The sequence below is a fragment of the Rissa tridactyla genome, chromosome 20 (genome assembly GCF_028500815.1).
Source record: "Rissa tridactyla isolate bRisTri1 chromosome 20, bRisTri1.patW.cur.20221130, whole genome shotgun sequence".
NCBI classification, from domain to species: Eukaryota; Metazoa; Chordata; class Aves; order Charadriiformes; family Laridae; genus Rissa; species Rissa tridactyla.
Window position 1 is genome coordinate 7746768 of NC_071485.1, and position 14738 is coordinate 7761505.

Sequence of the window (14738 nt, forward strand, 5' to 3'; positions counted from 1 at the left end):
AACAAAGCAATTTAACTAGCGCGCCACACCTGTTCCTCAGTGTTCATTTAATTGTAGAGACAAATGTCTGGTCTTACTCATTCTCTTTCATTTTTTAAAATCCCTCTGTGCTGGGGTAGCCTCAAACTTGCCTCCATATGGCACCACAGAAAGAGGGCTCTAACTGTGATTGAAGGATTGGAGGGTTTTTAGCTTTGAACTTTAATTTTCCTCCCCGACTACGCTACTGTATCACGTCAGGCTCTTCCCTGACATTTGAAGCACCTTTCTATAACCACGTCGCGTGTCCTATGGGGAATCTTTTTAGCCTGGCAGATCCTAGGGACGCTACTGTAATATTGCTTTAATTCTATTATTAGCAAGTTGGTTAAAAGTAGAAAAAACGGAGAGTCCTCTTGTATCCAAGTAGTCAAATGTGTGGTATGAGCAACTACGTATGTGCTTGCTGTCCTTTCTGTTCAGATTTTCACTGGGATGTACATACACATGGAAAGGCTTATGTATGTATGCATATAAGACAAAGACATACTGAGGAGTATATTATGTACATTTTAAGGCAGGGGTTTCACAGTAAGTGGGAGGAGGCTTAATTATGTGAGGCCAGCCCTGATTTCAAGCACTAAGCCTGTAGCCTGTGCTCAACCACAAAAACGGAGATTCCTGATGGTGGTGTAATCTAAATCCATTACTGTTACGCGGAGACAATATCCCCCTCAGCAGATTTGTTTAAAACTGGTAATACATTAAAAGCTTTTATATAATGAGAAGGAGCTGAGCACAGAGCTTTTCCATATATTCTTTACAAAGTGTTTTATTTGTCGTACAAGTTCTGTAAGCAGAGCTGCGTTTGCAGTGGAAGGTCAGAGCGGTGCTAAAGCCCCTTCCAATAGGCAGCTCCAGAACACTGCAGCTGCCGTTCCCCCGCGACAGAGCTCATTTAGGAATCACTGCAGTGATCAATATGAAGAATTGTTGATTGCTAAGATAAGAGGTGTTTTCTGTAATAAAGATTTTTATTACACTATATGAAGATTAAATATAGTCGGTTGACAGATGGGTTTTCCTCCATCCTTTCCTAGGGCTAATTTTCTGATAATTTCCTAACCACAGAAGCCGTGTGTTATTTCCACTTCAGAAACACCTTTGGCTGCAACCTGCTTTAGGCAATGGAAGAGAAAATGAGTCAACAGTAACAAGCAACTGCTGTGATACTGTTATTCCAGACCCAGGTAGATACTTTACAGCAGATAAAGATGGATATAAAAATAGGCCACTGGAGTTGATTTCCTTTCCCCTTTAAAAACAAAAAATGGCGAGCCATTCCTGTCCTGGGGCTTAAGTAGTGTAGAACACGCAGACATTTGTATCGCTAAGAGCGGGACCAAAAACCACCTGTGGTTCACCCACCATTAAGTTATCCCCAAGAGCTTTCGCTGGAACTAGAGAAATATTTTTTTAGGTGCCCTTCAGTAACAACATCTCAATTACAATGGGGAAAAAAGTTCCCAACCTATTCTTTTTTAATTTCTGTCTTAATCATAGTAACATCTGTTGGCTAGTAGTTCTCAGAATTAAGCCATTAACATTCCCTTCGTTGAGAATATCTGGTTATTTACAAATTTGCAAGGCCTTAAAATGAGAGATATGTCTTTTTTTGAAGTGTGGCTGGCGATTATAATTAATTCTCTGTCCAGGCTTGTTTGTGCTGCCTGCAGATTGTTCACAGTGTTTAGAATTTTTAATTATATTCTTATAAACTTAGGGGAATGAATAGGTGTTTAGTTTAATTTTTGCATAGGCCGGGAATGCGTTTTCCCCTTTTATTTGCCCTGTTAGTTTTTAGCTCAGCAGTAAAGATATTCTGATACAGTGCTACAAAGTTTGAAACCAGATAGGTACTTTTTTCAGTCCGGTTCCTAATGCATTCAGCCCAAAGTGTTTTTTTTTTTCACAGCTAGGAATATTAAACACATAACATCAACGCTTGTAACGGAACAATTCGGTGTTAGCTGTAGCAACGCTGCTTACGCACACTACAGTCTGTAAGGTTTGCCACTCATCTGATTAATTCCACAAATACGGTGCAGAGAGTTTTCTGTGAGACTTTTTAAAGAGAACATATGGATTTTGCTCCTCACTCCCATCTGTCTGCGTATCCTGCATTTTAAAGGAAGAGTACAATAGTGAGATAATGAATTTGGGTTGGCTCGTCTGTTTTCTCAGTGTTTCTTCGCTCTGCCAGGTTTTGTTTCTTTAGACTGTAAACAGCGTAGCTCCGAAATAGCCTCCTTTCTGCCTTTGTGCAGGCAAATCTACAGGTGTATTCACCTGCTTGTATAGAATTCATCCAAGTCAGGTATTTGAGGAACTCCTGTTGTGTTAAAAGTTAAACTGCATTAGCAGCGCGCTGCCCTCTGCGTTTATAAATGATTGCTGCGCGCTGCCCCACAGTTATTTCTGTTCCGATTTCCTGTACCAATAATTCCCCATTTCCTGGAACTGTGGGATTGTTTCTGCCGTTGCGTGCCCGTTGAACCCACAAGCCCGTGGAGACACCGTTACGTTATCGAGATGTGCTAAGTGGAAGAGAGAGAACGGGGGTCTGTGGAGAGCTTGCCAAACTCGCCGCAGACTCTCTCTTGGCAAAACAAGAAGCGATGGCAGGTTCTATCACCGCTGCAGGAGCAAACTGAGCTGAACACGTACAACAACGACAGACTTGGAGAAGGGAAATTTCATCCAGAAACTTTCACGGCAAGGCCCTGTGCTCTGGAATGTCCTTCACCTCTAGGGTCACCAGTGACCCCTCTCTTGTTGGGGTCTGCTGACCCTTGGGCCGACCTTCTTCTAAAGGCAATAAATAAGGGTAGTAGGGACAGATCTTCTGCGAGCTGTTTATCGGATCAAAGCCGAAGCTGTCCGTTGGGGAGTCAAAGCGTATTTCTCCGAGATGCTTGCAGGTGAAGTGCTTACGTGCCATAGTTTAACTCGCATGTGGAGAGCCTGCAGCTGGATTTAGCTCCAGTGTGAAGGGCCTGGGGCACATGTATGGCCCTGCCACCTGTATGTCATGGACACAAGAAGGAATTCTGTCATATGGGTGTGGTTTTGTGTTACCAGACACAAATTGTTGGCCTAAAGACTTATGGCGTGTATAAGCTGGAGCCTTTATAGTGCCGTGAAGTTCAGGCTGACACTTAGAGCTGCCACACTCTTCCATGAGCTTGAAAATCTGGGAGCTGAACTAAACCAGGTACGATGCGTTTGCGATGGAAGATGGGAAGTCTCTTGGCACTGCCGAGTCAAGAACAGTGTGTTTGACTCGAAGGAGGTGCCATGTCCGAACTAGTTTGCCTACTTAATATTTTTATTCTGTGTTTTTGAGATTTTTGTGGGGAAACTGGTAGATCACCAAGCCTGGCTCCTTTGAATATTTACCTGTATATTCAAATCATACCAAGTCCAGCTACCTTGACCTGCAGCTTGACTGTTCTGAACTCGGTCGTTCAAACCAGATGCATACGTAAAGCATCCAAGAACTTGGGAAAACTGAAAATCCAAATGTGACTCGGAACTGAGTGACTCTGTCCCATCCCCAGTCCATAACGCGGTGGGGACAGCAGTTCTGTGCTGCTGATTTGACCTTTCCATTGCTTACGGTAGGAGCTCTTGAGCGGGCAGCCGTTCTGTCTGTATGTATTCAGAGCGTATATGTCCTTTTCAAAGTTACTGGGTTGTTTATTTTGTTTCCTTGTCAGAATGATCACAGATAGTGCATCTGCTTGAGTTGTAACAGCGAGGGTCAGGACTGATAACAGACTATTTTAAGCTACGCTTAACAACAGCCTGTGAAACTGCAAGGTTGTGTGAAAGATAGCGATGGAGGTTTATGGAACTGTGGAGTGAATTATTAACTGACGCTTCTAGCCCAACATGACAAATAAAATTCTATTGCAAAAAGATACTCAATTGTGTCAAGCATTGATTTTTGAAGATGTCTAACAAATGGCTTTGGGGTAAGCACGCTATCTTTCTTAATTTGTCGTGTCTGGTCAGTGAAGTTGGATGGAGAGAGAGCCACCAAATAAAATTAGCGCTTTCTTGCAGTCATTATCTGCACTTTCTTAATCAAAGACTTGGAAGCCCCACCGATTTAAATGTATAATATAGACATATGCAAATTTCAGATATATTTATTTCAGTTTCCTGATAAAATCACTGAAGGACTATGAATCAACTCCAGACACGGCAAAACATATTTTCATCTCAGTGGCGTTGGGTTTTAGTTGGATTTTTGTTTTGTTTTGTTGTGTTTTTAATTGAGATGTATCTGCTTGGCACACTGTTGCCCATTACCATGTCGTTTCATCTGGCAAACAGCCTTTGTTTTGTCCACCCGTAGTAATTAGCCACGATGATATGAAAAGGGGAGGGGAGACTAATTGGAAACTACAATAGCGGAGTTTCTCTTTTGCAAGGCTTGATCCCTGGCTGTGGATCAAAACCAGGAGAGAAGGAAGAGGAGGCACCAAGTCAGCCAAAGAGCATTGCTGCTCCGTGAGGTAGATAATCCTCAAGGATCCAGCTGCCTCCACGAATATCTTCGTGCCGATGGGTAAGATGCGTCATGCATGCTTCTTGCTGATACCGCGGCGTAGGTCGGCTCCTGGAGTCGTGTGATTTTTCACACCCAGCGCGTCTTCTGGTAAGACGGGAGAGCGCTCTCGGAACGCTTCCTTCCAAGCCAAGTTTCCCTCTGCGCGTTCCTTGCCTCGGTCTGCAGCTCCGTGGGGTATTTAAATGCTGGGTCACTTGATGGGTCCATCCACCTGCTGCTTTTTGGCAGCAGGAAAATGGCAGTGCCTTTAATGTATTTACAGTATTTGTACTAAGTGTATTTACTTCAGCAGAGGGAAGGGGGAAGCCTTGCTGCTCTTGGCAGTTTTTAACCCTCTACTACGGAGCGTAAGGGTACAACCCCACTTTTCTGCGAACACAGATATGTCATCTGTATTGCACATGATGATACAGATACAGTCTGTGAGGGGTGGAGGAGTGCTTTTATCAGGCAGAGAGATTTATTTCACAAAGGAAATCATTAGAAGCTTTAAACTTGGAGTCATCTTATCCTACAGAGGTACAAGGCATCTCATCATTAACGCTCAATCTGCAGATAATTCAGGAGTAATATCTTACTACAGAAACAGGATGCACGAGAATTTTTCACAATAGTTTGGTAGATGAGAGACTGAGAGAAGTAAGAAGATTAATTACTTTCCAGATAGCATTGTGGTACTTGCCGTCTGCGGTGGTGTAAGTGAGGGAGGGTACGCAGAAAGTCTGCTGGGGTGAAATGTAGAGGTAAAGGCTGGCTTTCCATCACAGTCACATCTCATTGTTCATTCTTATTGCCGTGCTCAGAGTGTGAGAGAGAAGGTGATTCACTGTTCTGCAGCGTTGGTATTGTTTGTAACTCCTGGAATGAATTAAAAATGGAGTGTGTCTTACTTTGGCTTTTCATGTTCAAAGAGGGTACTGTCACAACCTCCTTAATCGTGGTGGCTTGAAATCTGTTTTAAACTTTATTCTCCTCTGTGTTTGAGTGTCAGAATAATACTGTATACAGGTGTTAGTTACTGGGTGAGCATTGACATTTACAATGCTACTTTTTATATTCAATATTCTGAATTTCTGATTTGATCTAATGGGCAGATAGGGATTGGGGGAAAGATAATATTTTCAGTTGCGACTTATGGACAGGTTTGTAAACACTGAAGTATCCAGTGTTGAGCAAGATAGGTATAAAATTAATTTCTGATGTAGATCAGCTGCTTACAGAGCTGCCTGTGTTTTTCTAGCAATCTGTGTTGTTCAGAGCAGCTCAATCTGATGATGCATCCTGAGACGTCTCTGTCAGCCATGCCACACAGCGTGGTGCCGAGGGCAGGTACCTGGCATGGGACTGGGACCAGTCTGGTCACACTGGCAGAGCCCACCACCCGCGAGGCTGGGGCTGGGCACGGCGCTGAGCTGGCTGGTGTTGCACCAAGTAGCTCAAAGTGCCTTTGAAGCCTGACTCGTTCAGGTTCTGGTTTGCAACCTGCAGTGGCAGAAGCCGTCCCCAGCAGTCTCTTAGCATAGAATCGTAGAATCCTCTAGATTGGAAGGGACCTTTAACATCATCACGTCCAACCATCAACCCAACACTGCCCAAACCACCACTAACCCACGTCCCTCAGCACCACGTCTGCCCGGCTTTTAAATCCCTCCAGGGATGGCGACTCCACCACTGCCCTGGGCAGCCTGTTCCGATGCTTGACAACCCTTTCCCTGAAGAAATTTTTCCTAATATCCATCCTACACCTCCCCTGGCACAACTCGAGGCCGTTTCCTCTTGTCCCATCGCCTGTTCCTTGGGAGAAGAGACCGACCCCCCCTGGCTACCCCCTCCTTTCAGGGAGCTGTGGAGAGTGAGAAGGTCTCCCCTCAGCCTCCTCTTCACCTGTGGAAGGAGTGCCTGAACATCAGCTCAGCATCTCTCAGCTTGCTATGGGGTGTATTAACGTGGCTGGAGATCAATGTGTTGTACCGGAATGGTTGAGTTGATGAGCTGAGGAGACACACCATGCTCAGGTGACTTTCTGGTGAGTGCAGGAACCTGTTGCTACAGAGTGGTTGCAAGGCTCAGTTGACTTGTAGATATGACTCAGTGACCATAGGAGACATAAATGGACAAAACACAGGCTCCTAAGTGCCTAAAATGTTCTTTACAATGACTTTCAGGAGCTAAAGCCAGGTAAGTCCTTTCAGCAGTTCCATCTGATTTAATGAGATTCTGAGCTAAGGCCATCAGTCAAGAAAGTGCTTGTGAACATTCTGTTTCAAAGAAGCACTTAACTGTATTTTGCTTAATCTACTGTGTTGCTTTTTCCCTGTTCTGTTTTATGCGTTGTAATGGCCAATATCTGAGATCTTTTGTCACAGAAAAAAGCACGTGACCTCTGCATGCTAAGAATTATTATTATGGAAGCTGTAGAGAAGTGCACGTACTCAGCAACACAGGATTTAGAGAGAAAAAAAGAATCATGAACAATTTCATTACAAGTTTCATTATTATGCGTCGTAGGAAGGCGTTCATGTGATCTAGTGTTAGTGCTAATCATTCCTGTCCCTTAAAGCAAACCATTTGTCAGATACAGTTCTTCTCTGCTTGGTTTTTCAAGTTTTTGAGGGTGCTACGTCAGTTGTGGCATCCTTTTTATGTAAGCTTTTCTTACAGAAAAGTTGCAAAACACTGTATTAGATGAGCAGAAGTATGGGCAATTTCAGAGGAACATGGGAATTTACCTTTTCGGTCTTCTAGAGTGCCCCAAAATGCCAAGGTGAACTCCGTGAACTCCGCAGCATTGTAGAGCCAAATCACCTAAAATTTCTGACTGCTTTCACTTAAATTTTCTTTGCAAGCTACTATTCCTGTCCAGCAGCAGCTATGAGAAAAGGTATCACACAGATGGGAATTAAACCTCTGGGAATTGCAACCAAAAGAGAATTGACAGCCCTGGGACCTCACTTTAGGCAGTGGCAGTAATTGGCGTAAGCCGGGTTTCCCTGCGTGTGAACCCTCTCTCTGTTGAACCACGTTCATTAGAACTGGAAGCTCTCGCTACTTTCTGCAAAGCTTTTCCGTGCAGTCAGGGCTCTGTGTGTTTAGGGTCAGGATTACAGTCCTGGAATCATTGAATGGTTAGGGTTGGAAGGGACCTTAAGGATTATCCCGTCCCACCCCCTGCCCTGGGCAGGGACACCTCCCACCAGCCCAGGTTGCTCCAAGCCCCGGCCAACCTGGCCTTGAACCCCTCCAGGGATGGGGCAGCCACAGCTTCTCTGGGCAACCTGGGCCAGGGGCTCACCCCCCTCACAGCAAACAATTTCTTCCCCAGATCTCATCTCAATCTCCCCTCTTTCAGTTTGAAGCCATTCCCCCTTGTCCTATCACTACATGCCCTTGTAAAACGTCCCTCCCCGGCTTTCTTGTAGGCCCCCTTCACATACTGGAAGGCTGCTATAAGGCCTTCCTGGAGCCTTCTCTTTATCTTCAGTCTCTACTTCTGGCTGTTCATTCCATGAAAAAGAGAAATTATGATGACGGAAGGAAGAGAATTAAAAAGCGAACACCAACACACAAAAAAAAAGAAAAAAGAGTTGTCTTTAAAAAGCGTGAAAACTGGTAAAATCTGAAACTCACTTACCTTTTTCTCCCCTAACAAACAAACAGAAATATCAACGCTGATAAATACTTCAAGGGGGGTGTCAGGAGGACGGGGCCAGGCTCTTCTCAGTGGTGCCCGGGGACAGGACAAGGGGTAACGGGCACAAACTTGACCGTGGGAAGTTCCATCTCAAGACGAGGAGGAACTTCTGTGCTGTGAGGGTGGCAGAGCCCTGGCCCAGGCTGCCCAGAGAGGTGGGGGAGTCTCCGTCTCTGGAGACATCCCAAACCCGCCTGGAGGCGTCCCTGTGCCACCTGCTCTGGGTGACCCTGCTCTGGCCGGGGGTTGGACGGGGTGATCTCCAGAGGTCCCTTCCCACCCCGGCCACTCTGGGATTCTGTGAAACACCAGGTCTTGGTTTTGCTGTAGTGCCAAAAATGAGAGATCTCAGTCTACAAGAGATCTCAGTCTTTCCTACAAAGGAAAGCTCTAACTGCGATACTGCTGGCCATATCCTCTAGAAAGCTGTTGTTGCTGCACCAACTTCTCTTGAAATCCCGTCCCCAAGTCTCTCTAAGTAGTTCGGGTCAAGATGTTGTAGTTCTTATACAAACGGGTGAATGCCTACTGAAGACACCTAAACGTTGTTACTGCCCAAAGATTACATCTTGTATTGAATGTTAACAGCCGATATATTCCTTGGTATTTATATTCATTTCTATTCTTGGTTGCCTTTACATAATCTCATGAAGCCTTTTTATTTTTATGTAAAAGGAGATTACTGTGGTTAGCAACAACTGACGCCAGCACAGATAAAAAGGCTTAAAATAGTCGATAGAAAGGACGAGAAAGACAGTAGCTTGTATAGTACATGTAGAAAGTTTCTCTGCATTTACAACTGATTTTTAACAGTGGATAATCTGACTTGCCCCTGTCCCTAGGTGTTTTGGTTTAAGACCTCGTGATTTGGAAATTTTTTTTTCCAGATTTCCCATTGCTTTCAAACACTAAACGAAGGCCCTTACATTGTAAAATGTCTTCACGATGTATTTCAAAAATGTGATGTGACACAGTCCTTTGTAAGAAATTTCACGTCGAGATAGGAGCAAGAAGGGAAGTTTAAGAGTAGAATTGTGAAGTGAATAGCCTAATTTTGATGGTTTCTTACCTACCCTTCTGAAGCAGCTTGAAGACGCTGTTACCCTCAACAAGACAGTAAGCTCGGTGGGCCACTGCTAAACCCAGGAATTTTCATATTCCTCTGAAATTGCACCCCTGAAACTCGCTGTATCAATCAAGTATGAGTTCTCAGGGCTTTGCGAGAATGGTGGAAGGGCTGGGCAGTCCTGCAGGATCTAACCTTAAACAAGGAGCAGCGTTGCGGACCCAGAGATACATTCTCCAGTACAGGCTTTAGCTCCACTAAAATGAATGGAATTCTCCATTGTTATATTAGCATCGCCGGGAGGACCGACACAAGCGTTTGATGGGATTAAAGCATTTACCTGTTAAACTAAACCAAATCCAGCTCTTTTGAGATCCCCGATTGAGCCTGCTGCCCACAGAATCACGTGAAATGTGTCTTGAGTCATGAATTTTCAGAGCTTGTTTACAGGTAACTTTTTGGCTGTAAGAGAAGAGGAGAGAAGCGCTTCTAGGTTTATATTTCACAGTGCTCGTCACGATTTTTAGGTGAAAACTCCTGGATGCTTCCCCTGCTGTTGCATCCGTATGAGGGACAGGGTAAAATGGAGTTGACGATGATTGCAATGTATGTTTGCAGGTACTTTTTTCTTCTTGTTGCAGCGGGGCTGACTGAATAAATTGGAGCAATGCCAGAAGGTGCTTCTCTCGTGACAGGGGTTTGTAGTCCTGAAGGAGGTATTTATGTTGTAAAATGTAAAGCGTTCATCATTTTGCAGTGTTCTGTCTCGGTGTGGGCCAGCCTGCCTGCTGCAATGAATTAAATTAATGTGTGCCCCACTGAAATGGTTTACACTATAGTAATTGTCACTGGCAACACAATGTTGTTTTTAAGTTGTTATTATGCAGGCACGAGCCCATATGTCATACAAAATTGATATGCTGCATTATGTATACCACCTTCAAATTAACTTGGTATAATATTTGTCTTGTTAAGAACCAGCTATTCTGTGGACGTCGTAAACAAATGTGTCTCCTCAATTTTCCCTATTCAAAAGAGAACGAAAACCCCAAAACACTCCCCCCCCCAAGAGCTGAGGTCTGATTTAATTTAGAACAAATACCTGCACTTTACTTGTTAGCATTCATCCACAGCATTGCAGAGTAGGTCCTAATAATTGAAAGAGAATGAGTTAAAAATTAATAAAGGGAAACATGGAAGGACATAGCAGGCTTTTTTTCCCATGCAATTAATAAATCTCCTTTGAATAATCTAAAAGAGGAGAATAATTAGCTCAGCCCGGTAACTGCCCGTGATTGCTGAGCCTTTGGGGTGGTTCGGGTCCCGTGTTGCAGCCTGTGCCTGGCTCCCCTTTACGCTTCCTCTCCATCACGGAAACAGGCTCCGGAGGGCTGAGCAAAATCGATGATGATTTATTGTTGAGTCACGTACTGTTTCATTGTATTCTTCTTCTGGTGTCTGTTTGCTGTTTTAATGAATATTCAGTTCTGAGAAAGCACGGATCTCTCTAATGCGGGCCGGGTAAGCGGAGTTCGGGTGCAGGCGTCTGACCAAGCCCCGCTGAAATCAGAGCGTCTCTGTCTGCGGCTGTCGGGGAGCTTTGCATCGGGCCAGGCTGCAAGGAGAATTGAGCCCTGAAAATTTAAATTTCAGGCACAAATTCCTCCTCTCAGTGCCTTTTCTGTTTTTCCGGGAGATCGTTCCAGCTAAGACGCTTTCCTCATCCTGACCATTCCCAATTACCTGCTTTAGACACAGATAATTTACAGATCATTTACATTGCGGCACTTTCTCTCTAAGCGAGGTGATGTGCAAAGGCTGTAGGTTATAGCGGGATCTGAAACAGTGAGATGGTTTACAAGCCTCACATGGCTCTTTTTCATTAACTTTGCTCATTTACAGTGAGGCTTTTATGTGTTTCTTCTTGGTGATAATACTGAAAATGATGGAGTAAGAGAGAGTCCTGTGTTTAATCAAGAGAGCAGCTCATTCTAGCTCACTAAAAGATTTAAGGCTAAGAAATATGGCTGAAGGAGGATTTCTGCTGTCTCTCGCTTGAAGAAAGCGACAGCGGCAACGAAGCAAAGCCCAGTGAGAGCAGGGGCTCTGCGTGCTGAGCAGATGAGTCGCAGGAGCAGCAGGACAGCGGGTACCAACCAGCGTCCCAGCATCGCCCCGACGGCGCGTGGCTGATGCCGCTTCGTATGCCAGGACATTGCAAAATCATTAACCGGCCTCTATGCATTTTACAAATATTGCTTCCAATTAGTTTAGTTGCTGTAAGACCCACGTTATTTTATCTTTTAAATATGAACTCCAGGGTCAGAGGAGTGTTATTGGGGGTTTTCTTTTCAATTTCAGGTTTTTCCGTGTCCTTGCAGCAGAAGTTCAGATCCTGTTCTGTGATTTTTTTACCGCATCCAACTACCCGTAAGCAGTGAAAAGGCTCCTTCACTGCGTGGCTTTGCTTCTTTGACACCTTTTATTTTTTAGTTTAGTGGCAGTGTGTGCATCTGAAAGAGGGGGTAGCTGGGCCTTGCTGTAACTTGATTAATTCCCACTGAATCAGGTAATTCCTGCGGGATTGTTCTAGGGGTATAATGTAAAGACCAAGGACCCGTAGGTGACTGTGGTATGGAAGAGTGAACACCTCGGGCTCAGACTAACGGAGGAGTCTGCGGAACACCTTTTGCCACACCAGATGGGTCCGGTACGGCACAGTTGGAGGGCACTGGGTGACCTGTTGATTTCAGTACAGAATACACTTTCTACAAGAAAAGATCTGCCACGGGGCTAAATCACCTGCAACCCCCTGATCATTTTAGTGACCAAAGCTCGTATCAAAGAGGTTACTTTATTTCCTTTCTCTCTAGTAACTCTTCTTCATTTATTCAGTTGTCTAGAAAATACGTAACCATCGTATTTTCACTGCAGCAGTGAATTCCAGAGGTTGACAGCGCTCCCTGCCAAAAATTCCAGATTGCAGGTGTAATTATATTGTTTCAAGGGAGGTGTGCTAAAGAGCTCTTAAAATGATCAAAGACGATGACTTTTAAGATTAAACTCTGACTTTTTCCATTATGTGTGTGAGCCGTTTTAACATATTCATTTTATCTTTGATGTTTTCCATATAATTTTACACACCTGCAATACCGTGTGTGTTCTGGTGACAGTCAAGCCTTTCTGCTATTAAAGGCACCTGTGAGCTGGTGGCTATTAGGGCTGTTAATCCAATCAATTAAAACAACCGCCACCTGTGTCATCACTAGGGTTGAATTAACCAAGTGAGGAGGGGCAGTTCCTGGTGGGTTTTGGCAAAGCCAGCTTTGCTTAATGCGGGGCAGAACGTGGTTTAGCGTTTAGAGCAGAGGAACCTCTGTTTCTCTTGCAGGCTCTGCCAGGCGGCGGGGAGATCATACACAAAGGCTTTGAACTCTCTGCTCCGGCTTTTCTCCACCCGGCAAAGGTGAGTGCTCATCTCAACGCTCAGCAAATCGCTAACGAACGTGCAAAGTGTTTGAGCTTGTTTCTTTGGGTACAGGACAAAGTTCTGTTCCAGCTTTGTTGTCTTGGAAAAGTTTTGAAGCTTACAGCAGAGTCTGGTCCCTCTAGGGAGGTTTTCCTCAGCTGAAATGTTGCATCGTCCCGACTGATGCAAATAATGGTATGGTCTTTAGTGAGAACAAAGCTTAAGCTTTCAGGACATAGTTTTGACACAATGTACACTTGATGAAAGTTCTGATTGCTAAAAATTCAGCAGTGTTGTTCAGTGAAAGGTGTGATTTTAAGTGCAGGCTCAGAAGTTTGCTTTATGCTGAGCCAATTAAACTATAGCTGTTCTATTCCTTAGTTTACAACAGATACAGTAGTCAGCAGTGGAATATACCAAAATGAAACAAAGCTATGACAATAATTAAATCATTTTTGCTTTGTCTTTAAAACGTACGATCAAATGCAAAATGCAAAGCCGGTTTCAGATCTGTTGTATGCTCACTGTAAAAAGCGAAGCCATTTTCCGTACCTGTCCTCTGTTGTGTGGAGCCGAAGCAGAACCCTTCCTTCTTCCCCCCTTTGGCCCGGGATACTGAATTAAGGCCTGTGTAGGGCCACCGTGGGCAATCCCATCTGCAGAAGGAATGCTGTGACATGCTCATTGGTTTGTAAGATGAAAACTCGAGCATTTGTCGTGTTCTCTACTCCAGTACAAGGATATTCTGGTGGCTTGGGCCACCAGAATGGTCTCCCCCCTGCATCTGGTAGTGGCATGCAAGGCAAATTGCCCTCAGCAAGAATTTTGAGCGTTGGCAACTTGAAAGTCTTTATTTTTGTATAGAATATGTTCTTTCAGATTGGATAGTTAGGCATAGGAAAAGCTTTTACTACTATATTTTCTGAGGCTTTTTCCTCCTGGTTTAGCAGAGCAGAGCCCTAAATATGCAGCTCTTCATGGCAAATGAATTTTGATCTGCCACTCGGTGTACGGAAAGCTTATTGTTACTGCTTTTGGCGTTCTTTGGGAGTTGCTGTTTGTTTTGATGAGCAGAATTCTGGCAAATTGTTTGTATCTCCAGGTGTTGGGGTGGTTTTTTTTTAAACTAAATAAAAATCAAACCTTTGCCACATAGTACCTTTCAGCTGTAGAACTGTATGTGAGATGAGTGCTGTTATTCCTAATTAATGTATTGAGAAACAACATGAAGTGGCTTGTCTGTGATTGTTCGTTAAGTCACTGGTAAAAGCTTGGAATAAAATCAGGAGATCTTGAATTTGCATCCGTTGCCCTTCCAGCAGCTTGTTCTTTTTATTTATTTCTTTATTTTTAAAGGTGTCTGCTCCCAGCATCTCTGACAGATCAGTTCACTTTCAATTTAGTGGTGCTGACGTTAGGGCTATGGCTGGCATCTGAGTACCTAAGATAATACACTTGTAAATAAATGTTTGCATACTTTAGGAGTTAAATCTGCATGAGTTACCGGTGGGGATCAAAGATGTGCTGTTCCTTGAGCAGACGTGTTGATGAGTTCTCCCCTTCATTTCAAATTACAGGAACGCCGGGTCTTGCACCATTTGGGTTCCCGTTCAGGGGAATGCTTTAGTTATAGCAGTGAACAAATTGGAAGATCTTTTGGCAGCTCGCGTATTTTCATGTGCCAGGAATTATTTCCCTAGAACATACAACTGTACTTTTAATGTTTACTGGATTTATTTGGAGAAACAAGTGGAATAGTATGATCTGGGCTAGAAAGCTTCGACTTGGCTACCTGTAAAGTTGCTGTAGTTAACAGATAGCCAGTGTAATCTAGCATTGAAACGTTGTTGGCAGTGAAGTATTTCTATAGAGGAGTAAAAGAATAAAGTAAGAG

General features: G+C 44.0%; 1 protein-coding gene across 15 annotated transcripts in view; it reads left to right on the forward strand.

The window, feature by feature from the left end:
* The window catches only part of LRRTM4 (leucine rich repeat transmembrane neuronal 4), a 487149-nt gene that overhangs the window by 396027 nt on the left and 76384 nt on the right, over positions 1-14738 (forward strand). For 11 of the 15 annotated variants that reach the window (XM_054180794.1, XM_054180792.1, XM_054180795.1 and 8 more), the window contains one exon: positions 12767-12841. The exons of 2 other annotated variants lie outside the window; for them this stretch is intronic. In XM_054180794.1, the coding sequence (XP_054036769.1) occupies positions 12767-12841 (75 nt within the window). Of the gene's footprint in view, positions 1-4478; positions 4712-12766; positions 12842-14738 lie in introns of those variants that run through there. 2 more of the 15 variants (XM_054180808.1, XM_054180807.1) reach the window with 1 other exon arrangement.